This window comes from Mastigoproctus giganteus, chromosome 2, assembly GCF_048544385.1.
Source record: "Mastigoproctus giganteus isolate SK-2022 chromosome 2, ASM4854438v1, whole genome shotgun sequence".
Classification (NCBI taxonomy): domain Eukaryota; kingdom Metazoa; phylum Arthropoda; class Arachnida; order Uropygi; family Thelyphonidae; genus Mastigoproctus; species Mastigoproctus giganteus.
This window is the reverse complement of record NC_143576.1, coordinates 188,228,012-188,254,706: the sequence shown is the minus strand read 5'-3', so window position 1 is coordinate 188,254,706 and position 26,695 is coordinate 188,228,012. Positions and strand designations below refer to the sequence as shown.

The 26,695-nt window shown below is 36.0% G+C and overlaps 1 protein-coding gene across 2 annotated transcripts in view; it reads left to right on the top strand.

Moving 5' to 3' along the window:
* Positions 1-23,911, top strand: part of Zw10 (Zeste-white 10 kinetochore protein) — a 123,287-nt gene extending 99,376 nt beyond the window's left edge. For both annotated transcript variants that reach the window (XM_090368864.1, XM_090368863.1), the window contains 2 exons: positions 3,726-3,997; positions 23,678-23,911. In XM_090368864.1, coding sequence (XP_090224990.1) covers positions 3,726-3,997; positions 23,678-23,911 — 506 coding nt within the window. The remainder of the gene's footprint in view (positions 1-3,725; positions 3,998-23,677) is intronic.
* The last annotated feature ends 2,784 nt before the right edge of the window (positions 23,912-26,695 follow it).

Genomic DNA, 26,695 nt, shown 5'->3' with positions numbered 1-26,695 from the left:
GGCAGAAAAAATTTTTATAGACGTCTGGGATGATAGTTTTTAGATACATAAATAGTATTCAAGAACAAAAATTTTAATACAAATTAAGAAATGTCCAAGATTCTGCACTGTCTAGAGAATGGTTTTTAACATGCATTCTGTGGAACCTTGTGTATGGGTAAAAGTAACCCCAGAGAAATGTGCCAACTGTGTGGTACTACACTTAGGGTGGTAGAAAATGAAAAAGACCAGGGAGTAATTGTGCAGTCAGATATGAAGTTTTCTGAGCAGTGCAGACTGGCTGCCATAACAGGTCATGGGGTATTGTCAGTGATATACACACATTTTGCTAGTAGGGAAAAGGAGGTGATTATCCCTTTGTATAGGGCAATGGTCAGGCCACATCTTGAGCAAGTACAGAGAAGGGCAACAAGATTGGTGAGGGGAATGAAGGGGTCCTCTTACCAAGAAAGGCTTAAATTTTGCAAATTGCAGCATCTGGAGACTAGGCACCTGCAAGGTGATCTAATTGAGGTGTATAAGGTGGGTTGAGCAGGCTCAAATCTGATGGGATTCTTCCTCTTGCTCAGATTACAAACCTGAAGGGGCATAAATTCAAATAGGAAAGAGAGTTGTAGAATCAATGTGCAGAAATTTGCCTTTAGCTAGCTGGTAGTTGATTGCTGGAACAAACTTCCATCAGTCGTGGAACTTGCTAGCTTAAATAAATTCGAGGAGGAACTGGACAAACTTGCAAAGGGAATGTATGCATAAATTTTTTTTTTTTTTTTTTTTGCTGATGCTTGCTCATATGCTTGCTTTCTTGCATCACATGCCTCTACTACTATTTCTGCAAAGGGATCTCAGATGCAAATGTCATTGCAAATGTTCCTTTTTTTTTCTAATATCAATATTTATTTATTTTGTAAATGTCTATTACTGTTTTTTAACCCCCTCATGAATGAGTTTTCCACATGTGGTTTGGCCCCCTAGTAGTGAATATTGGGGGGGGTCAAAGTTGATAATGATGGACTCTGTGAGCCAAGTTTTTTTGTGGAACTTTGAAACTTTTTTTTTTTCATAAATTCCTTAAAATATTAATTTGTTCTCATTTGACTTTATTACCAGTGATAGAATAAAATTATTGTCAAAAATGAACTTGGAATTAAAACAAAAAAAAATGTTTTCATAATTCAATTTTCAAAGTTATTTTCATGCTGCCATCTATTGTAAACTGTGTCTACTTTTAACACATCAACCACAGGAACAATCCTGTGGTTGATGTGTTAAAACACTTGGTTGCTCCTTTAAGAATAATCCATGAAGAGTGCACAGCTGATGTTTTGTTATTCTCAGCACTTTTCAGTCTTCTTTTTAGCAATGGATCCCTTTTGTAAATATAAATCTTCAATGGAATCCTTATATCTTTAAGAAGAGTAATGATTAACTGTAAACAACCCTTTTGAGATTATGTCTGTAGATCAATGTTTTTCATATGTGGGCTTTGAATACATATATAAATTTTGAAGGTTGTTTCAAATGATATTTCTATTAAAGTGTGGATTACCATGAAATTTTTCTAGTAAATGCTGCTATCTCTTATTTGTATTCCAACTAAGTTTTTTCAATTAAAATTTAATTAATGGAGATCAAAAGTGAATACTGGAGGAATGCCAAAATTCAAACTGATGTAATTTTAGTACATATTTAAATTTAAGTTCTACTGTTTTTGGTATATAAAATATGAGGGGAGGGTTCAGAAAAAGATTTGTATTCACCCAGAAGTAGTTGTGATAGAAAGATGATTTTTTTTTTTTTTTTTTTTTGTTTGATACCTTGAAATCTCTCTAGCAACTACACAAATTTTGGTTTCAATCTGACAGTTCATTATTTTTTTCTTTGCAGCACTGAATGAAGTGAAGTGAAGTGTCACAATTGATAAAGTGGGATACAGATCAGTGATTTGGCTCCTTTTTCTGCTTCGTTTTGTGCTCCTTTTACATGATAAAGAAACCCAGGATGCCCAGCAACCCAGCAACTTCTGTGACAGAAGAGTGTTGCAAAATTTATCCTAGGCATTGATCCTAAAAGATTGCCATATTAGAATCAAGAAACTAGCTGCAAAGCTCCAAATTAATGTAGGGTCTCTGGAAAACATCATCCATCAACAGTTGCATATGAGTAAAGTGTTTACTAGATGGGTCCCTAGACTTCTGATCCCTTACCAGAAGAAGAAAAGGTTACAATGTGCATATGAAATGTTGTCAGTGTACCAGGAAAAGCAAGAGTTTTTTCATGGCTAGTCACCATGGATGAAACTTGGATCCATCACTCCAATCCCGAAACTAAACAGATGTCAAAACAAAGGAAGCATGCAGATCACCCCCCCCCCCAAAAAAAAAGACAAAGATGCAACTAAGTGTTGGCAAGGTAATACTAACATTTTACCTTCAAAAGGGCTGTACTGTGATGGCAAGTATTATTCCCCTCATAAAGCTGCATGCTGCTATAAAAGAAAAAAGATGGTGAAGGCTGTCAAAAGGTGTGCGCCTGCTCCACAATAATGCCTCTGTATATTCCTTGCATGCTGCAGTGAGGTGTGCCCACAAATGCGGGTTTGAAATATTGCTTCATCCTGCTTATACCCTCGGATTTCTTCCTCTTTTCTGCTCTGGAGTCCTATTTTTGTGGAAAACACTTTGCTGCTGATGATGATGAGTTGATTTCTGCTGCCAAGTCATGGTTAAGGACAATCACATGACGTCTACAAAACTGACCTGCAGAAGAGTATTGAGAGGTGGAAAAAATGTCATTTTGTCTGTTAACTATGTTGAAAAAGTGTAATACATGTTGTTTGTTTCAACATGTTGAAACAAACAACATGTCAATTTTTTTTTGGAAATTCCCCCCATACACCCAGCATGCTACCTGGATGGCTAATGCACAGGAGGAAAAAGAGTGGATGAAGAACATAACCATGGGTAATGCTAGAATTTGTTGTCAAGACAGACAAACAGAGGACAAACCATAAGATAGAAGCTTGCTTAAAGACTTTTTTTGCCAAAAAAAAAAAGAAAGGAAAAAATGATTAATATCAAGAGTGCAACTTTTTGTTTTGTAGAGCATTATCAATAGGTTTAGTCCAATAAACTGTCTAGTGGCTGACTTGCAAAAGCTGGTACCTTGGAAATATAAGAAATATTAATCTTGCCATGACATACTGCATTATAGAATAGCTGTGAAGATTTGGAGCTTTGTTCTAGAGACAAAACATTTTTTTAACTTACACTTGCTGGTGAGAGTGCCATATCTCAACTCCTGCTTATATTGCTTCACATTTGGACTATAATTTAGACCTTGCACTTCAAGGAAGTACTTCAGTTATTAACAAGTGGGTGTAAACAGAGAATTTTGTTTTCGTGGATGTAATTTACAAAAGTCTCCAGCATGTGAAATGCAATTGATAAGTTCGTAACATGAACATGGTTTTTCTTGTACAGTCTGTTTAGTTAACATGTTTATTACAGATTGAGTAATTTCGCATCATATCTTAATGGTATCAGAGTGGCTGAAAAAAAATAATCAGTTGTATGTGGTTGCTCACACTTCAAGTAATTTGATATTTTCTTGTAAATATAACTTTCACATGTAATTTGAAATCACAAATGAGGAAAATATATTGTTATAGCTTTAAAATGTATGATAAATTAGCTGCTTCTTTTGGATAAATGAAATTAATCTTTCAGTGTTTCAGGGGATAGCAAGTGATAAAGACTATATTTCAAAGGCAGAGAAAGCATTACAGCAGTGCTTATGTCATCTGAAACTACTGCGAAAAGTTTGGTTAGGAGTACTTCCAGATAGTGTATTTTACAAAGCAATGGGAACTCTTCTAAATACATGTCTGGAAGAGATCATATCACAGATTGCATCACTTGAAGATATCCCTGCTGAAATGGCATCACAGTTAGATTCTTTGCTTGGAAATCTTTTGAGGGAAAGTCCTGGAGCATTCATTGTAAGATAATATTTTTGATGTTAATATGTAATAATTTAAAACTCTAAAGATGTTTGTCATTATGTAAAATACTTTTTAAAATTTAAAAGTACAGTAAACACTGGTTATAGTGATCACTGGTTATTAGAACCAGCTATAGCTGATTAAGCTATAGCCACTTTATAGAATCAAATTTCAAAGAACCAATTCAAATCAATAAAATGCACTACACTTTCATCGTTTATTAGAATCATATCTTTGGTTATAAGAATCAATTGTACCCCTCTGTGATATTTTTCTAAAGCACATTTCTGAAGGTTATGTTTCTAGAGGTCACAACCATAAAACAAAAACAATTTTCATTTTTTGGTTTATGGGGCTTTTTTGTTTGTACAATCTGTTATAAATGGGTAGTAAACTTGATCTTGTTGCATTTGCGATAATACCAATAGCTAGAATTCTGTATGTTTTTACGGTATTATGGTGAAATCTGTTTCCCTTTCACTGAAATCTTCAATCATATAAAAAACATGCTGTAAATAAATTGTCAGAATCTGCTCTTCATTCCCATAGCTAAACTTTGTAAACTTTTTACTCCGTAAAAAGTTGTACGTGTCACGTTAGTTCCAATTTGTATGTGCCATGTGCTTTGTCATTGATTGGCACTTATCTTTTTTTTATATTGTTTTTAATTTTTCTACCAAAAAAAAAAAAAATTGAATTTAGGTGTCTGGAATGAAATTTCCAAAACCTGCATTAGCAACTGTTTCAAAAAATTTGGACGTGATGGTCAACTAAGTTACGACACTGAGCACATTGAAAAGCCTAAAGACAAGGGCGAATAGGAGTTTAATGATTGGGTGGACATAGATGGTGATCTACAAGTTACTACAGCTTTAACAGATGAAGAAATTGCCCAGTCTGTTACTGATAAATTTGCCAAGAAGGAGGAAAATGAGGATGAACCCGAAAGAATTCCAGTTATAAAGCTGCAAAACCGTTAAGCTATAGCCATCCTGAGGAGAGCTTTGTAAAAAACTGGTGAAAGTGATCGTGAATATACTGTTATACAATATTAAAAAATCTATAAATAGACTGTAGATAAATTAAAGCAATCTAAAATAAGTGATTTGATTACCGTATTTTAAATTATAATTATATTACAAAGTGTTTTGTTTAATTAATATGTATATTAATTAAGCTATGTACATAAGTATAAATTTATTTTTATTTTGCTAACCTGTAGATAATATTCATCCGATTTTCACATATCATTTAATTGGTAATAAACTTTTGGAAAGAAAGTGTAATTTCGTGCTTTATATCTTAATTTTTATAGCCTGTGTCGATTTTCACTTATTAGAATCAAAATTAAATTTGCAAACATGATCACTACAACTGGTGCTTACTGTAGTTGGAGTAAAAGCTGATAATAAAAAATAAAAGATTTAAAAGCTTTCTTGTCTTGGTAATGTATAAAAATATAAATGGTAGCTGGACATATGTCCTTTTTGTTATTCTGGGCTTCCAAACCTTGGTTTATATTAGAAACAAAACAAAAAAAAGCCTTTTTAAATATAATGGTTTGGAAAACAAAATAGTAAAAGGATGTTTACCCAGCTGTCATTTATAATTGCAATAAACTGCAAAATCTGGCACTGTAAAGCTGGAATACTTTAAAATCTTCCACAAAAAAAATAATAAATAAAATAAATACTCATTTTGCATTTCAGAAATATTAAAAAGTAATCCAATACTTGCACAATAATTGCATTTGTCTTTAAGAAACCATGCAAAAAAGTGACTTTTTTTTTTCGTCTTTATACTGGACTATTTTCTCCTTAGTCTGTTTTTGCAGCCAGCAGGATTTAAACTGCCTGGATAATACAATGGTTGTAAAGTTGTCCTAGTATCGGCCTTGCCAATAGTTTAATTGGTCATTTCTTTAAAAGATGCATTTACTGTGATAGTTTGTTTTCAGGACTAACTGGTTCCTCATCAGTTAGCAGGTGGTATCACATTAATTTATTGTACAACAGTTTGGTGTACGACAATTTGATGAAAGACAATTGGTGGCTACAACAATTCAGTTATACAATGAATTAATTGGTGAATTCTTTGGGAGAATTTGATGTATGGCAAAGCAAGACAGAAAATGCAAACTTTTAACATGCCGTGTTGTAAATGGTGAATTTAATGATCATGATTACCATTCTTGATATTTTATATTTTTGGAAGGTACTATCGACCTTCATTTTTTAATGCACATTCTACTTTCTTTTTTTTTTAAGATATTCTATTAAAAAGTGCCACAGACAGGTTAAAGATTGGGATACAAGAGAACCTTGTTCGCACTTTCACTTCTGCAAGTTGCATTTTTTAGGAAATAAACATGGGGAGGGATTGTTCCACAGATCAAAAGTAAAGATCATTAATGGATGCCAGCTGGGTAATGCACATCTTCTGATGTTCAGTTTGCAATTTGCACTATAGTTTTTATTGGAAGACGTTAACCCAGTTCCTGGAGATTGTGTAGATGAGTGTAGATGTTTATTCTGGCTTCACATCTCTCATCAGTCTGTGTTACTAAAATAGCATATGGCTTTAACACCTTTCACAGTGATAATCTTCATTTCTGTTCCTTTCACCTAGTTTCTCCACCCATAATTTTTTTCTAGCTTCCCAACCCTCAATAAATTCATGCTCCTGGAAAAGCATAGGGTTCAACTGAGTAGATATTTAAAAATTAAATAAATAAATAATTTTATCTGGATTAAAGGTGTTGCAATATGGACTGAGCCATGCTGAAATAGTTATGTATTCACTTTCCAACCTGTCTGAGAAGGGTCAAAGTATTCAAAATATTTTGGTTTTTCAGGTGGTCTCCAGGGTTCCCACTATATGCTGTGGTTTCAAGTGTAATGCATATGCCAAAGCTGGCGGGGGGGGGGGTTGATTCTGTTGGATATTGATTATTGATTGCCGGCACCTGCTGACTTTGCAGGCAGGGGACACCTGGTCCCCTGCCTGGTCCCCTTACTGGACTTCTCAGGGATTACCTGAAAACCTCAAGGGTACTTTTGAGAACTGAAACCGGAAAAATTGGGAGTAGGGGAGAAAGGGAGGGGGAAGGAAAAAAGAGGATAGAAAGTTGAAGAGAAGGAAGAGACCCAAGGAAAATAAAAATTAGGTGTTTAGGAAAGGTAACAGAAAAGAGGACAACCAACAAACTAACCCAGTTAAACAAACCTTATGTTAACCTAGTATTCATAACAAAACTTATGTTATAGATAAAAAAGTGTTAAACCATGAATAACATACAATAGAAAATTCTTTTTTATGTCAAAGCATTTAAAATATTAGCTAAACAGTTAAGAATCTTATAGAAAAGCACCATAATGACTATAGTCAAAAGTGAAAGTATATACAATTTAATTAGTAACAAGAAGAGACGATTGGAGGAAACCAACACAACTGGCATTGACCATTATGACAAAATATATATATATCAGGTAGTTAAATAACTAAGACACCTACACAGCCAGGTGTCTGGTTATGATCGTGCTCCTTGCCATTGCAGTGGCAGAGATTAGTCTTATAAAGGTCTTAAAAATAAAAAAATTAAAAATAAAACCCATTAAAATAGCTATAGTAGCACTCACTGCAAACGCAACAGCAGACTTGACATCTTTAAAAAATCTTATTTAATAATTATCACCAATCAGTACAAGCAATTAGTAGTACAACTACACAGTATCAGTTCTTATTTCAGATAGTATACAGTCACTTTCTGTTAACGCCAATGATAGGTCTAAGTACAACTCTGTTCGATATAAGTCCCAAATCAAAACTCCAAACCAAACCAAGTAAGGACGTCCCATGCTGAAGATTCTGCAATGGGAATAAAGTTCAGTTAATCACAGTCCATTATAAAACTATTCATTAGAAGCTGATGGAACAATATCACTGAAACGCAGTCATTGAGAGACACCAACAATAACTTTGACATCAAGCAGTTTCAAGTCTATATAGTAGAGGTCGGCACCACTGAGCCACCTGTAGTCAGGGCCGGTGGAAGCGAGCCTGCAGGGCCTGCATTGCAGGTGGGCACTGTTTCGAAGCGTTAGTATGAAGTTTAGTATGTTTGGGTTCGCCCGCTTTGCAATGCAGAGGCACCCATTTCAGCTTTGCAGGCAGGCGACGTCCAGCCTAGCGCCCGCCCTGCCTGTAGTAATGTGAAACAAGTACAAATCAAAATATTTTGTGTTTCTGAACCATAAGACGCAACATTGGCTCTTACAAGTATATAATCTGATCTTGACGGTAAAGCCACCATCTAATTTATAAGTGACAATTGACAGTCTTACGTACATATATTCATGCCAGCCTTGAGCAAATAGCACACAGCCAGGATGAAATTCACCTTGCAATTTCATTTAATTATCAACTAAATTACAATAATTACCATAAAAGTTACAATTCAAAACAACTAATCAAACTCAGCAAATCCATGATGCCGAGAAAAATCTTCCGTACAGAAGAATTTAGCTATTAGACTAAATATCTAATTACTCAAAATACGTTTTCTCCTTTTAAATAGTTGATCAGCATAATAAGCTAGGACAAGAAAGTTCTCTTTATTTGCAACTAATTGATACATATTCTCACGGCTATATACCTCAGTAATAATTTGCATTTGATTCCTCAAGTTATAAAAAGTATACATTCTCGTATACAAAGTATATACAGGATGTCTCAAAAATATTGGTACAAACGTTTATGGGAGGTAGGTAACATCTAAAGGAATGTGAATCGTATAGGAACCCATAACCGAAAACGTCACAGGAAAGTAGTAGCAGAAATGACACAAGACAGTAATTAGTGGCAAACATTTATTTGACATAATATTAACAATAGAGTACGAGATGGATGCATTTCATGATGTTACAATAGATGCTCAAAGGTTCCACCATGAGATGTGATGCATGCGTGACACCGACGCAGCATGGATTGGCGGACACGGTCGAACACACCTGGAGTTTCCATACGCGATTCATACACGATAGATTTGAGGGTCCCCCACAGAAAGAAATCAAGGCTCGATAAATCAGGTGAGCGTGGGGGTCAGGCAATGGGTCCACCATGGCCAATCCATCGACGCCCAAAACGCCTGTTCAAATGGTCACGAACACACCTTCCATAATGGGCAGGCGCCCCGTCATGTTGAAACCAAATGTTGCATCTCACATTTGCTGGAACATCGTCAAGTAACCCTGGTAGAACTTGTTCAAGAAAGATCCAATATTTAGCGGAGTTCGTGTAGGATGGTAACAGGTATGGGCCGACTAAGCAGTCACCGACCATACCTACCCACACATTTATTGCAAAGCGATGTTGTGCCGCATGGGGGCACACCGTGTGGGTTGTCGTGAGCCCACACATGAGCATCGTGCTAATTGAATAAGCCTTCCTGAGTGAAATAAGCCTCATCTGTGAACAAAACATAGGCTGGAAAATTCAAGTCTTGAACACTTTCTTGAAGAAACCACTGTGCAAAAGCCACATGTGCAGGATGATCTTGGGGGAGTAGTAACTGAACCCTTTGGAGATGAAAGGGGTGTAAGAAATCATCATGCCAGACACACTGTACACTGCAACGAGACATTCCTAAGGCAGAGGCAACGGCATGTATGCTGGTAGTAGGATTATTCTGGACAGCATTCAACACACTTACTTTCTTCCATGGCGGGAGTTCACGTCGAACGTTGTCTGCCCGCACTACTCCTGTTACCTCTAAATGACCCATAATTGCACAAATTTTGATGCACACGTGCAAAGAAATGGTGGTCCGGTACATGTCTGTCTGGGAAGCGTTCTCCATAAATTCGTTGAGCAGCTCGTCCATTGCCCTCTGCTAATCCAGGTGCATGTCTGCAAGCTCACAGTTCATATATCGATGCATGCTCTTCGTGCGGCGACTACTGCTTGAATGAGTAAACCAGAAATTTTCCTTCTCGCGAACTGATGAACAGTGTCGTGTACCGACTTACGGTGACGTTTCCGGTTATGGGTTCCTATGCGATTCACATTCCTTTAGATGTTACCTACCTCCCCTAAACGTTTGTACCAATATTTTTGAGACACCCTGTATACTCGAAAAGTATACATTCTCGTATACAAAGTATATATATATATTCGAAAAGTATACATTCTCGTATACAAAGTATATATATATTCGAAAAGTATACATTCTCGTATACAAAGTATATATACTCGAATATATAGAAGTATACATTCTATTGTTTCATCAAGGTCACATGGGCACAAAGAAGAGGCTGCTAAACCCAAAGCATGTAATTTGATTAGCACTCCTGTGTCCTGTCAGTAAGAATAAGGTGTTGAGTCCAGGACAGAACCAATTAGTTTGTTTACTACTTTCAAAGACATGGGGAAAATATAAGTCACTCTCCCCAAATGGCCAACAGACCATTCTGTCTGCTAGGCTTGTAAACATTCATTTTTAATACGAGACATATCTAGTTTTTCAGATACATTTAGGTCGATAACATAATCATCTATTCTAGCTGGTATGATTTCGCATAAAAAGTAAAGTAAACAGCTATTACTTCAAAATGTATAGGAATTCTACACAAACAATCTGTAAAGTAATGTGGACACTGTATAATTTCACTGTTTCGATTTAATGCCCAAACAGATTTACTAATTCTAACGATCTTTCCAGTGAGAACTTTAATTTTATGCAGGATATACCTTGCATGTGAAATGAAATTTAACCTGTCATCCAACACAATACCCAAGTACTTATAGTTATGTTCAGTGGTGAGCTGTGAATATTTTAGCAATGGGCTTGCACTTTTGCCGACTTTTTGATGTGAAACATCCTTTGGGGAGGGGGTACCTACCGAGTAAATCTGATCGGTCATGGAAGTGACGTCACCCACGGCGTCTGCCAGATGTACTTCCAACATTCAGACCACTAATCTGTGGTCTGAGTGTGGGATTTAGATACATTGTAATAGTAAATTACATTTAGATACGTTGCAATAGCAAATATACGTCTCTTACTTTAGTTATCGTAAATTCATTGTATATTGATCCATCGCAGATGTCCAGAAATTATGGAAATCTGCGAATGATCAATAAAATATTTACAATACAAAAGCTCTTTTATTTCGTAATCAATATACGCAAATCAATCAATATGCAAATCAAAATAACTAAAAGAAACGCGAAGGATGTTTCACATAAAACCATCTACAGCGCTTGCTCTGCAGACGCGCGACTTTTTTATTCTTTTTTTTACAACTAGGGAAATAAAATGTATACATTTTTTTTTTTTCATGATAAAATTTTAATATTGCAAATAAAAAATTAACATAAAAATATTTCCCATATTACAAATAACGAATTATCACAAAACATTCTACAATATAAAAACAAATATTACATAAAAAACAAACTGTTCTAGAAAAGGTACACAAAAATCACAGATTACAGGAAAAAAATATTGCACAAATATTCAAGAAAATTTTATTCTAAAAATTGCCATATGCAATTTACTTCTTTATTAATATTTGTTTTCGATCTTCTTTGCTCAATAGCTGAGCTATTATTACGGAGGAATGATTTGCCATACCAATCCGGATCAAATTGAAGCAATGGTTTTCCATATAGATGTATGGTCATACATAATATGCAACGTGTTTAATTGTCAACATTATTCATTCATTCACATGATATTATTCATTACGCTGAAAGCTCACCCAGCTTCAACACTGCTAATCGCAGTGGCTTCAAAGATATTTCTGGCTTTCTTAATTGAAAAGGGAATTTCACTTGATTTTAAAGATAAACTGTCTTCGACAAAATCTCTAAAATCATTAATTTTTATTTCATATTTTATCAGAAAACAAATTTCTTATTCAGTTTTCAGTCTTGCCACCGAGATGAAAGTTCTCTCATATTCCACAATTTCCTGTAGCATATGTTTAAAATTTATTTCAATGGTATCATTATTTTCTTTATTTAATTTAAAATCACTCTGTTGCTTTAAGGATAAATCATGCATTTAAAAACTTGTCACAAGGTAATTTTACTGTTCTTACTTTCGATTTTGATTCCTTCAAATTCTTTCCACTTTCAGAATTTTTCAAATTAGCGATAGCATTGATAGTTTGAATAATTAATTTATCTGCTTTTACCATAGTGAATCTGTAAAGCTTCTGAAATGTAAGAGAGCTCCTGCAGGATGTCGATCATTAGTGCTAAATGGTTAAGAAATTCCAGATTTAAAAGTCGATTTAATAATCCAGAATATTTAACTTCTGCTTCAAAATGTTTGCAAAATGCAGGAGCCGTAAAAGCTATTCCCTTAACCCGAAATTACCATCTGCAAGCTACAAGTTGCTCTTCGTAGCCCGAACACACGGCCGATCTTTGTAGTTTCCACATCAAGTTCTTTAGCAATCATCTTTAATTTGCGCTAGTTTTTTGGAGATTGGTGATATAATGGATACATTTTTCTTTTTTTAATTATTGCCTCTATCCATTATATTTTAGAACATTTTCTACACAGTGAAAGCCTCGACGAAATTTCAAAATCTGCCAACATTTCATCTTCGTAAAGTTTATATAATATCTTAGTTGCCTCAATCCCCCCCCCCACTATGTTGCTACTATCACTAGTTCTTTCTTTGAATACTGTGCAAAATATCGGAATCACGCAGATTTTCAGCTACTGTGACCATGTAAACATAGACGGAGAAATTTACCGAAACGCACGGATCAGTCTCTTCTCCGAAAAACATATGCCCATTTGTCGGAGTAAAGGGGAACCACAACACAGGTTGATCAGAGGCTATTGGGGTTCGAGCCCATGACCACCAAATACGGAGGATGCGGAAAGGTCGGAATGACCACCACATATCCCCGGAGCAATATGGCCTTAGTTGCTAATGCTCCTAAAAAAAAAAAAAAAAAACCAGAGGCTATTATCAGTGTCAGGACTCTTCTTAATCCGCTGGCTGGCTATGGAAAGCATATTGACTTGCGCGATTTCTCGGAATGTGGCTGCATAGGTTTTACGAACACCACTAACGTTGTGGAACGGTAATCCTTTTCACCCTTAATTTGCGCTTTCTAATTACCTAAAGGCCAGAGGTGAGAACAGTGCATACAAAGTTGTCTCTCCTAATCCGTTCGTTACATGGAAATTATTTTCGTTCAACGGAAACTACTGTATTTTAAATGTAATTCAATTTATTTTAAATGTAATTAAGCGCTGATTCGCTATAACATTGTTCTTATATTATAACCTGTATCTGACTATAACGCTGTCACAGATCACTATAACGCTCTTTTTACAGATTGCATTTTTGGCATTTTAACGAAATCGTTTCATTTGATGGAGTCGATAGCTTGAAAATGAATATAAAAATACGGTTAAAATATTTCCCACGCCGACTTGAGAAATATTCCCACGCTCAATGAAATTCTCTCGCGCGCTAATTTAATTGCAGTTCCGAGATCAACATTTTAAAAACTGATCAAGTATATTGCTTGTAATATTTGCGTTATATGCATTTATCCGAAGTCTAGTCATCACTCAGTACAGTATTAGACATCGTGCGTAACGGGCAGTTTACTTGAACATTGTGTCATAATTAATGCAACCAACGCAGTTACATTTTCGAAGAGTTAATAATGGCCGATAAGAATGAAAAAGCAACAGTGTCTGGGCACAATACGAAGACTATAAATGTAAGAAAAATACTACTGAATTTGAAAATTAAATTAGACGTTTTGAAGCGAATCGATTCCGGTCAAAGATAAGTGGATGTGTGCCATAATTTAGGACTTGCAAGTTTAACTGTAAGAACAATTATAAAAAAATAAAGAATTAATTTTAGCAGCAGGAAAGATAGCTGTTCCACTGCAAGCAACTAGGATTAGGCTGGCTATTAGGATTTAAATCGAAAGACTAACTAATTTTATTGAAGATAATATCCAATGCAGAATTCAGTTAAGTTAAATATTATAAATAATAAAAAAGAGAGAAAGATTAGCCTATATGATGATCTGAAGAAAACTCACTTAAAAAAAAAAAAATTGGAACCATTTAAAACTAGTAAGGGCTGGTTGAATAGATTTAAAATCTAGGGAGAAGCTGCAAGTGCAGATCAAGGAGCTGAAACTTTCAAAAAAGAACTTGTTAAAATTATTGAAGAGAGGTATTGTGTGTTATACTTCTCAACAAGTTTATAACATAGATGAAGCAGGACTTTTGTGGAAACGAATGCCTAAAAGAAGTTTCATATTGAAAGAAGGAAAAAACATGCCAGGTTTCAAAGCAGCGAAAGATCGGTTGACTTTATTGTTGGGTGGTAGCGCTGCGGGGGATTTAAAATTAATACCCCTTTTAGTTTATTTGGAAGAGGGCCAAAGTTCAACCCAAAATCGACACATTTTTCATGATTAAATTCATCAATTAAAATCAATTAAATTCATTATTTTAATTGGAAGTTTAATTTTGATACATAAGTAGTTACCACATAATTATATACGTATGTAATGCAGAATATTTTATATGTACAAATATTTGAATATTAAATATTTTGACCGACATTTGTGCATCTTTTCACTACTGTTTATTATTGATTAGGAAATATCCTATGGCACCGACCGCAACTCACAAATACATATGTTACCTTATGGGAATGCAGCGCTCGCTTAGTGCAGATTCACTTAGCGCTCTGTTTTTCCAGAACAAATTATCAGCGTTAATCGGGGGTCACCTGTATAGTATTTTTAAATAGCTAATACATCTCCAACTTTAAAAAATTTTTTTTTAAAAATCTCATAAAAATCTCTTTTACAGTTTTGCAAAAGCTTTCCTTTTAACAAATTTAGGCAACTCAATACAGTGTTTTACAAATGCACATTTCATTTGTTTTCCTAATTCATACCTACCAAATAAATACTGGGTCAGTATCTTTTTCAGTGGCAAGGAGTTTTAACATGTGAAAATGGTAATTTATCATGATCCAAAACTGCAGAAAAATAAAAATAAATCAGCAGTAGTCTGCTTGGCATAAGCAATTGAATTCCTGGCCAGTTGGTTTGTTTTACTGTTCAATAAATTAATAATAGATCTAAGGAGACAGTTATTATAATGATTTTATATCATATGTGAGGAAGTTCAGAAGCAATTAACACAGTTCTTCTGATGGTATTTCATCCATTACCACAAAAGAAGATAGTACAGTAAACCCCCGCTATTCGCAGGGGTTACGTTCCTGAGAAATGTCGCGAATACTGAGTTATGGCTCCCATAGTAATAAAGGGGTTCCGTTCCAAAGTATGAAATATATAAGAAAAACTAGTCTAAAATTTTGTCTATGTACGTATTATATGTACCTTCATAATATGACTATGTACATTGACAGTACATAGTGAAATGCAAATATATGGCATCGAAATGAAAATAAGAAACAATTTAATATTAAATATAATAAAATGCCTTTGCTAGCAAAAAAACTTATCCTGCCAGTGCCATCACCAGTTTTGCTAAAGTGTGGATAAAGGAGTTTTGCCTTTTCACGAATGATGAGTAAACTTAACGGAATTTTATTTTGAGTTCGGTCTTCTATCCACAGATTTAAAGCTTTTTCCATTTTTTCTAATTTAACATCATGAGTTACAGAGCAAATTTTTGAAGCAATTAACGCGTTTTCACGGACACTACAGTGGATTTTTTTCTTCCGATTTTTTGATTGATCGTACAGTTGACTCATTGATTTTATAATGTTTTGGCACTGAGGAGACACTTTCACCATTATAAATTTTATCTAATAACTCAATTTTATTCGCTAATGTCATTACCTTCTTTGATATTTTCACATTTCTCTTGTTATTCGTAGCCATATTTTTGTAGGGGTTAAAAGAACTTTTCCACAATAAAGTCACTTTCTTCCGTTAACACACTCGCAAAAGTCTGTTTTACACTGCAAAACGGTAGATTTATCATTTTTGTAAGCATATCAATTTATAAATTGATAAATTTATTCAATTTATAAGCATATAAATTAAAAGTAAACGACAAAACCTTCCATGACAAGCGCATAACACATACTGAACAAGGATTAGCAAGAAACATCCACGCTTGCGATTTTGTCATCCCTCTCCCCCCACCTACTGAGTGCTGTTTTGACCGGGAAAGATAATTTTAGCCACGCCCATATTTTTTTATGGCGGAAAATATTCACGGCGCTTTAAAATTCACATTTTTTTTAGGTTTCATTTTATATTAAATCAGCGACCGCGAATACGCAAAACCGCGAATACAGATACCGCGAATAGCGGGGGTTTACTGTACTTCTATATTCTTTTGTGGTATGTTTTGTGGTAGTTTTTATGAAGTCGAATAGAATATATAAAATTCTGTTGTCTGTCCTTATTGTTTCTCAGTGATGTGCAGATGTTTTCAGTCTGGAGGCAAAAAAAAAAAAAAATGGGGGTAGGAGGAGCAATAAAATGGTAACCGAGCCTGAAACCTTCAGAGGGACCAATAGAGCATAAAGTAAAATCTGATGTTATAACTTTTCCTTCTCAAGTAATATCTGAACATCCAAAACATACTTTCATTTATATACAGGAGCTCCCTGACTTACGTAAGGGTTGCATTCCGCGGAACGCTACTTAAGTTGGATTTTACGTAATTCAGAATTCCCCCATGCTTGTGCAGCACTTGCAACTGTGCTTGCTTAATCGATTGAATCAAAAAATAAATGTTCGACGAACATAAAAATAGAATTATTTATTATATTTGTTCAATTTTTTATCGCATGCTCAGGAAAAATTACAAAAGCATGCAATTTAAAAAAAATTCAAAATTATAAAATTACAAGATAAGAGAGGAGACAGACATAATGTCAGTAAGTTTTACCTCTCAAGCATCGTTGCCAGAATCGACAACTTCAGCTCATAAGTACACCACTCAGGCCTTATTAATGTTTACGATGGCATGGTAAATATTGTAAGATTTCCAAAAGTCTCTTGAAGTAAAATTTTTCTCACCATCACTGCAGACAATGCCTGAGCAAATGTGCGTAAATAGTATGCTTTTAAATTCGAAATAACACCCTGATCCATAGGGATGAGTGAAGTCATGTTTGGCTGTAGAAATATGACTCTCACATTTGAATTGAAATCATCTAGATGCGTAGGATTGTCTAGGATCATTATCTAATAGAAGCAAAATCTTGAAAGGAATGTTGTTGTCTTTACAGTATTTTTCAACCTCAGAAATGAAGCAGCATTTAAACCAAACCTCAAAGGGAGATATTGTTATCCATGCTCTCTGGTTTGATCGGAAATGCACAGGTATAGTGGCTTTATTGATGCCCTTAAATGTACGAGGATTTCCAGAATGGTACCCAAGCAATGGTTTTAATCTGTGATCTTCCGCTGCATTAGTCCCAAGCAAGAGCATGGCTCTATCTTTTGATGCTTGAAACCTGGAATTGTATTTTCCTCTTTGGCAATGCATGTTCGATCTGGCATTTTTTTCCAATACAGAGCAATCTCGTCAACGTTAAAATTTGCTGCATTGAATAGCCACCTTCGTCGATAATTTTTTCCAACACATCACAAAATTTCTCTGCAGCTGCAGAATCAGCACTGTTGATTTCACCGCATACTTTAACATTGTGGAAACCAGCGCGATGCTTGAACCTATTAAACCACACATTGCTTGCCATGAACTTGGGTTGGGGTTCACCGTACTTATCCTTAATATCTTTATAAATACTTTTTGCTTTTACTTGAATGGTCATTAGATTCAATGGCTCTTGCTTCTTAATCTGATTTCTGTTGGTGTTAAGTGTGTTGATTCCTTGACATGTTCTTTTATACGTGCACTGTCCTTTAAAATAGTATTCACTGTTGAAGCAGCGAGACCTTATTCCCTTGCAGTAGATGACAAACTTTGTCCTGCTTCGTACTTCTTAATCATTTTCATCTTCATTTCTAAATCAATTTTGTTTTGTTTCCTGGCACAACCACCACTTGCACTTTTTGTTGGTCTAAATGTTTCGTTGGTTAGGAATGAAGAGAAGTTTCTGAAAATTTGTTTTTTATATGATTGAAGATTTCAATGAAGGAGAACACATTTCACCATAATGTAAAAACCCACACAATTGCAGTTATTGGTATTATCGCCAATACAATAAGATCGAGTTTAGTACCCATTTATAATTAGATGCACTAACAGAAAAGCCCAATAAACCGGAAAGTGCAAATTGTTTTTGTTTTACAGTCATGACCTCCAGAAACTGGTTTAGAAAAATATCACAAAGCCCTTCAAAATTGATTCTTATAATGGGAACATATGATAACAATGAAAGGTAGTGCAATTTCCATTATAAATATGACCTTTTTAGAGAGATAAATAGCTTAGTAATATAGCGAAATTTTCGAATTCCAAGGATTTGGAACGAATTACAAAAAAAAAAAAAAAAAAAAAGCAATGTGTTATTTGGTTCACATTACGATATTCTCACAATATATCCATTTATTCCTACGGGATGCAAAATACTTTACCACGATTTTTTTTTAAGTTTGCACTGTCCGGCAAAAACTTACGTAAAGCCGAATTTCCGTAAGTCGGAGTTTTCCTCTGTGTGTGTGTGTGCGTGTGCGTGTGCGTGCACGCTTCTGAATATGGGGTACCATACTCAGAAGGACCTGAAATCTATTGTTCCTGGTAAAAATCTGAAAATGTAATAGTACTACCTACTGCAACAAACTTACTCTCCCACTATGTACTCATTGGAACAGATCACTTTCATTATAATATACCCACCTGTCCATCGCTTTTAGAGGTCAGATTTTTCATTGTTCACAAAATTGCAATTGTAAAGAAATTGTCATTTGCATTTGTTGGGTAGTTTTCATTGAGGGGGAAAAAAAAGAAAAAGTTTTATGTAAAAATATGCTGAATTTATTAAGCTATGTATGCTGTTGGTTATCAGGACACTGTCATCATATCAAGAATTGGCAAATGTAGCTCACTTTTGGATGAAAAGCAGTTTCTATTAGACTTACAATCTCGCTTATCTCATTGGAATTTTTGTCCAACAGCCTAGGGGTGCACTCAGAAACAAAGGAACGAAAGTTAAAAGCTACATATCCTCTTATGCCATTGGTAAGTAGAAATTGCCTCATGACATGGTGACAAATTGGTTATACCACTCAACAGTAAGCATGCCTGACATGTAAAACTGTTCTAGTTGAAATTAGAACGTTATGTACTGCTTGGAAATTTTTAACAATGACCCAAGGAAATATTCCGTTTAGAAGAACAAAAGTCAAAAGCTGAGTATTCTGTTATGCCATTGGTAAAAATTTGACAGTTTTCAGTGTGTATGTATCACTTTATTGTAGTTGATAAAAATTGGGAAAAATTGATGGGCTAAAGGTTTTATATGAAACATGGCTATAGCACATGCAGAAGGAGAAGCAGCTCTGATGGCAGGGGTTAGGAAGCACTCTCAACTTCTGCGTTTAATGTCATTAGAAGCTATGGAACCTTCGAAATCTCTTGGGAAATTTTTTTACAATGGCCCAAGGGCTTTGAGATGCTGCAGAGATGAACAAAGGCTAAAGGCTAGGTATCTTTTTGTGTGCTTGGTAAAAGTTTGAGTGTTCACTGTATCATTTCATTCTGCTATCAACCATTGGCAAAAGCCATGGCTTCAGTTCACAATGCATGCAACCTACTAATTTATTTAATTTGAGATTTATAATTTGTGTTTTATTTAATTGCACTTTTTGCAAACATTGTCCTTTCACAGTTAAAGTTCAGATACAAAATTAACATATTAGATGATTATTATGCAGATAGGCTTCAACCTGGGTGGCATATATAGACCCAGATCAACTCAAATGATGATACATCGCTTTGCTTTTACTGGTGAGCATGGTGGGCTGCAAAACTTTAAGCATTAGCATTAGCATTAGTAGAGGCATTTGATGCAAGAAAGCAAGCTTATGCAGCATCAGCCAAAAAAAAAAAAAAAAAAACCCACTTCACCCCTCTGTTCGTTCAAAATACCTGTCCAGCTGAGCCTTAAACTTATTTAGGTTATCAACCTCCACCACAAGGGATGGAAATCTGTTCCACCAACCAACCACCCGCTGGCTAAAGGCAAATTTCCGCACGTCTATCCTACATCTGTCTTTCCTCAATTTGAATTTATGCCCTCCAAGTGATTTTTCTGAGCTAGAGGAAGAATCCCATCAGCATTGAGCATGCTTAAACCATTCAAGGCTTTATACACCTCTATCAGATCACCTCGCTGGTGCCTAGTCTCCAGACACTGTAATTTGCAAAACTTAAGCCTTTCTTCGTAAGAGCACCCCTTTGTTCCATTCACTAATCTTGTTGCCCTTCTCTGTACTCGTTCCAGCAGCTCTACATCCTTCTTGAAATGAGGATTCCAGACCTGTATACAGTACTCTAGGTGTGGCCTGACCATTGCTTATACAATGGAATAATCACCTCCTTATCCCTGCTGGAAAAATTCCTGTATATCATTGACAATACTCCATGAGCTACTCTTGCAGCCCGTCGGCACTGCTCAGAGAACTTCATATCTGCCTGCACAACCACCCCCAAGTTCCTTTCATTCTCTACCACTGTCAGTGTAGTACCACAGAGTTGATACGTTGCTCTGGGGTTGCTGTTTCCCATGTGTAGTACTTTACATTTGTCAATGTTAAACTTCATTTGCCACCTCTCAACCCATCTGCTCAACCTTTCCAGATCCTGTTGCAGCAGCATAGTGTCAGTAGTGTCCTTGACAACCCTGCCAACCTTTGTATCATCTGCAAACTTGGACATTAAGCTTGATATACCATCATCAATATCATTTATAAATACAGAAAACAATAATGGACCCAACACTGAGCCCTGAGGGACTCCACTAATAACATTAGACCACGATGAGCAGTGTCCATTGATTACCACTCTCTGTCTTCTCCCCCTCAACCACCCCTTTATCCATAGCAGCAATTTGCCTCCAATGTCACACTGCTCCAATTTGTGTAGCAGTCTTCCATGTGCAACAGTATCAAAAGCCTTTCTAAGATCCAAGTATATAATATCAAAGTTATTCCCTGCATCCAGTTCTTTTGTGACTGCATCATAGTATCCAATCAAGTTGGTCAGGCAAGACTTCCCCTTAACAAAACCATGCTGTGTCTGAGCTATAACTGAAGTCTTGTCTAAATGATCCTGCAGTGCTTCTTTAACCAGTGCCTCCATTAATTTTCCTGGAACAGAAGTTAAGCTCACAGGTCTATAATTACTTGTGTCAGCCTTTGATCCTCCTTTGTGAATTGGGGTCACATTTGCACATTTCCAGTCTATGGGTACCTCCCCTGAGTCCAAGGAAGCTCTCATAATTATGGCTAAGGGTTTGCTTACTTCCTTTGCTGCCTCCTTTAATATAACTGGATAGATCCCATCCACCCCGGGTGCCTTTCTTGTGTTTATCTTCAACAGTTTCTCCTCCACTTTACTCCCAGTTATTTCAAGATTCTGATCTTAGAGTTGAATACACCTCTGGCATTCCCCTTGCTGAATAACTCCTCATGTGTGAATGTCGATGCAAAATATTCATTTAGTTTGTTAGCACCTGAGCAGGATCATCAACAGTTGACCCATCAATATCAAGTGGACCAATCTGATTCATCCCCTTCCTTCTAGAGTTTACATTAGTAAAGAACTCTTTGCTGTTTTTCTTCGCATCCCTTGCAAAGGATTTCTGGTAATCTGCCTTCGCCTGCCTAACCTCCTTTGTAACTTGGTTACAGATCAACTTGTATCTATCATAGGCTTCTGTGTCACATGTTAATTTGTATGTATCCCATGCATTTTTCTTCTCTGCCATATGCCTCATTAGTTCATCTGACATCCATTTAGGCCTAAACCTTGAACAATATTTCTTAGTTGGTATGTAAAGCCTAGTAGCTTCCAAGATACGTTCTTTGAATGCTTCCCATTTTGAATTTGCTGTTGGTAACATCATCAGTTGATCCCACTGTATAGAATTTAAATACTGTCTCAGTCCATCGTAGTCGCCTTTACGAAAGCAATACCCCTTCCTTTTACCCCTAATGGTAGTTACCTCTTTGAGTAACTCCCACTTCAGAACACTGTGATCACTGCCACCTAGTGGTTCATTTACTGCAGATTCTTAATGCATGAAGAATCACTACTGATAATCAAATCAAGAATATTACTCCCTCTAGTTGCCTCCCTAACATTCTGATGTAGAAAACAATCATCCAATAAATCCACAAAAGCCTTGCTAGTGTGTGAGTGACCAGCCCCCAAATTCCAGTCAGTATCTGGGATATTAAAATCCCCCATTATAAGACTCTCTGATTTACTGGCCCACTCTATTTCTCTGTACAGTTTCTTATTATACTCATTAGAGTCATTAGGCCTATAGCACACTCCTACTCTCAATTTTGATCTCCCAATGCTTATGTCACACCAAACTGACTCGACACTGCACTGTCCAGCGATGTTGACTGGCTTCACTTCCTTGGATTTTATGTGTTTCGTAACTAATAGCATAAGCCCTCCTCCCTTCCTATCCTGTCTATCCTTTCTGTAGACGTTGTACTCCCCAAATTGCAGTTCTGCATCCCTTATATCTGTGTGACACCACGTCTCTGATATCCCAACAATATCTGCCTTTGATGTTTTGAGCAATACCTCAAATTCATCAAATTTATTTACTAAACTCTTAGCATTGGTGTACACGCAAGTATACCTGCACCTGTTTCTATTCTTAGCTACCCTAACACAACCCATGTGTTTACTTGTACCGCAATGGCTCCCAGCAGTCTCTGAAATACCATGCATCTTGTTTTTCAGGCTTCTGCTCATTCTAATAGAAGCAGTGCAAGAATCTCTTTCACCTCTGCCAGTGGCTACTGTCAATCTATTGGTCTTTGTTTCCCCCCAAGCTAGCAGTTTTCCGACCCACCTAACACTGCCTCGATAGCATCAGCAAATATTCTTGCACCCTTTCTATTTAAGTGTATCCCATCCCTGTAGAAGCAATCTCTCCTGTTAACAAGTACAGTCCAGGCTGAAAAAAATTCTACCCCTAGGCGCAAATATAGTGGACATTGTTGACTGCTGGGCAGATGGTAAAGGCCCACTTCCTGTAGAATTCACTGCTGATGAAGTAAAGCAATTGATAAGAGCACTGTTTCAAAATACAGAATGTAGAGCAGCTGCGTTGGCTAAAATAGAAAGTAAGGTTTCCCTCCTTGTGTCATTCTTTGATTTTCAACAGAAAAACCAAGAATAACATGTGGTACAAAATTGTATCAGTTTATATCTGTACTTAGTTTATTTTATATAAATAAAGAAATGAAGAGGACTTTCTTGTTTGTGCTTCTGGAGATATTGAGCATGACACCATCAGTTGCAAAAACTTGGGTATTCAACAAAACAAATTAACATCTTAGGATATATCTAATCCACACCCTAATGGTATTAAGATCAACTCAATTATAATGTTAAATGAAAATCTCTCTCTTTATTTTATTTAAGATGTACTTCAATGAGTTCTTATCCGCTTCATTTCTCTCTCTTTCTAGGAAGATGAGAATGAATATAATAGCGTGCCAGTGCATAAATATGTCCACAAATGGCAAAAGTTGAAAGAATTACAATTGATTTTAGGTGCAAATATGGTGGACATTGTTGACCGCTGGGCAGATGGTAAAGGCCCACTTGCTGTAGAATTCACTGCTGATGAAGTAAAGCAATTGATAAGAGCACTGTTTCAAAATACAGAACGTAGAGCAGCTGCATTGGCTAAAATAAGGTAGTTTTTTTTTTTTTTGTTAAATTTATAGATTAGCTGTACCACATTGTTTTTTGAATTTCAAGACCATGTTGCTCATGCAGTAGGTCTGGAGATTATTATGTAAACTTATTGAGTTCTTATTTTTATTACCTCTGATTTTGTGAGTTGAATTTTTTAATAACATTTTAATATCTATGATAAAAATATTCATGAAAAAATGAAATAAAAATGTACATTCTTAGAAGTTTTGTGTTGCAATTTATTCATATCAGCTAAGGTAAAAAAATTAACAGACTGAAGAATACTGAATATTGTGAATAAAGCACAAGGAATCACAATTGCTAAATTATGATGCAAGAAAGTGGAGAGTTCATTATGTATAAAAGAAAAATACTGTACAAGAAAGAACTTTAATTGCGTAATCCTTAACCAGCTGTGTAACATGGTCCCCCATGCAACAAACACACACACACACAAACAAAAATCAAAAGGCAATGAATGCTGTTCACAGAACAGTTTTTCCTACTATTGTAAGATCATGTGTGGTGTAAGCATGTGCCTCACTGAGCTTCGTTGCCTTCAGAAGGGAATCATCACAGGATGTGTCTCAGGTAATATACTGGAGTGTTTCTCAATTCCGGAGATTTTTCAGCACTGACAGACTTTTTTTTTAAATCTATTATGTAGGCAGTTCCAGTCCAAAATATCGAAATTAAAAAACAAAAAATAAAATAAGATAAATAAAAAAAGAAAGAGAAAGGAGGAGAGGGAAAGAAAGGGAAGAATGGAGAAATTAAACAATATTATAAAATAGAAAAGCCATGCAACTCGCAGGTGCAACTAAGCAACATTTTCCAACCAGTACAGTACAATAAATAAATGAAGTCATTCTAAATTGATCAAGAAGAATTACAGTCATCAGATATACACAAGTTAAATACAGAAAATTGAGAGATATAAGGTCGATGTCGGAGTAGTCATGTAAAGTGATTAGAAAATGTAAAGTGATTTAATGTCATTAGAAGCTATAGAACCTTCAAAATTTCTTGAATTTTTTTTTACAATGGCCCAAGGGCTTTGAGATACTGCACAGATGAACAAAAGCTAAAGGCTAGGTATCTATTTGTGTGCACTTGGTAAAAGTTTGAGTGTTTACTGTATCACTTCATTCTGCTATCAAGCATTGGCAAAAGCCATGGCTTATTTGATAATCACTTTATATTAGTCATTAGCATTAGCATTAGTAGAGGCATTTGATGCAAGAAAGCAAGCTTATGCAGCATCAGCCAAAAAAAAAAAAAAAAAAAACCCACTTCCACTTCACCCCTCTGTTCGTTCAAAATACCTGTCCAGCTGAGCCTTAAACTTATTTAGGCTATCAACCTCCACTACAAGGGATGGAAGTCTGTTCCACCAACCAACCACCCGCTGGCTAAAGGCAAATTTCCGCAAGTCTATCCTACATCTGTCTTTCCTCAATTTGAGTTTATGCCCTCTCAGGTGATTTTTCTGAGCTAGAGGAAGAATCCCATCAGCATTGAGCATGCTCAAACCATTCAAGGCTTTATACACCTCTATCAGATCACCTCGCTGGTGCCTAGTCTCCAGACACTGTAATTTGCAAAACTTAAGCCTTTCTTCGTAAGAGCACCCCTTTGTTCCATTCACTAATCTTGTTGCCCTTCTCTGTACTCGTTCCAGCAGCTCTACATCCTTCTTGAAATGAGGCCTCCAGACCTGTATACAGTACTCTAGGTGTGGCCTGACCATTGCCTTATACAAGGGAATAATCACTTCCTTATCCCTGCTGGAAAAATTCCTGTATATCATTGACAATACTCCATGAGCTACTCTTGCAGCCCGTCTGCACTGCTCAGAAAACTTCATATCTGCCTACACAATCACCCCCAGGTCCTTTTCATTCTCTACTACTGTCAGTGTAGTACCACAGAGTTTATACGTCAATCTGGGGTTACTGCTTCTCATATGTAGTACTTTACATTTGTCAATGTTAAACTTCATTTGCCACCTTTCAGCCCATCTGCTCAACTTTTCTAGATCCCGTTGCAGCAGTGTACTGTCATTAGTGTCTTTAACAGCCCTGGCAACCTTCGTATCGTCTGCAAACTTGGACATTAAGCTTGATATACCATCATCAATATCATTTATAAATACAGAAAACAACAATGGACCCAACACTGAACCCTGAAGGACTCCACTAATAACATAACATTAGTCCACAATGAGCAGTGTGCATTGATTACCACTCTCTGTCTTCTCCCACTCAACCATCCCTTTATCCATAGCAGCAATTTGCCTCCAATGCCACACTGCTGCAATTTGTGCAGCAGTCTTCCATGTGCAACAGTATCAAAAGCCTTTCTGAGATCCAAATATATGATATCAAAGTTATTCCCTGCATCCAGTTCCTTTGTGACCACATCATAGTATCCAATCAAATTGGTCAGGCAAGACTTTCCCTTAACAAAACCATGCTGTGTCTGACCTATAACTTAAGTCTTGTCTAGATAATCCTGCAGTGCTTCTTTAACCGTGCCTCCATTAATTTTCCTCGAACAGAAGTTAACCTAACAGGTCTATAATTACTTGTGTTGCCCTTTGATCCTCCTTTGTGAATTGGGGTCTCATTTGCACTCTCCAGTCCATGGGTACCTCCCCTGAGTCCAAAGAAGCTCTCATAATTATGGCTAAGGGTTTGCTTACTTCATCTGCTTCCTCCTTTAATATAACTGGATAGACTTCGTCCACCCTGGGTGCCTTTTTTTATGTTTATCTTCAACAATTT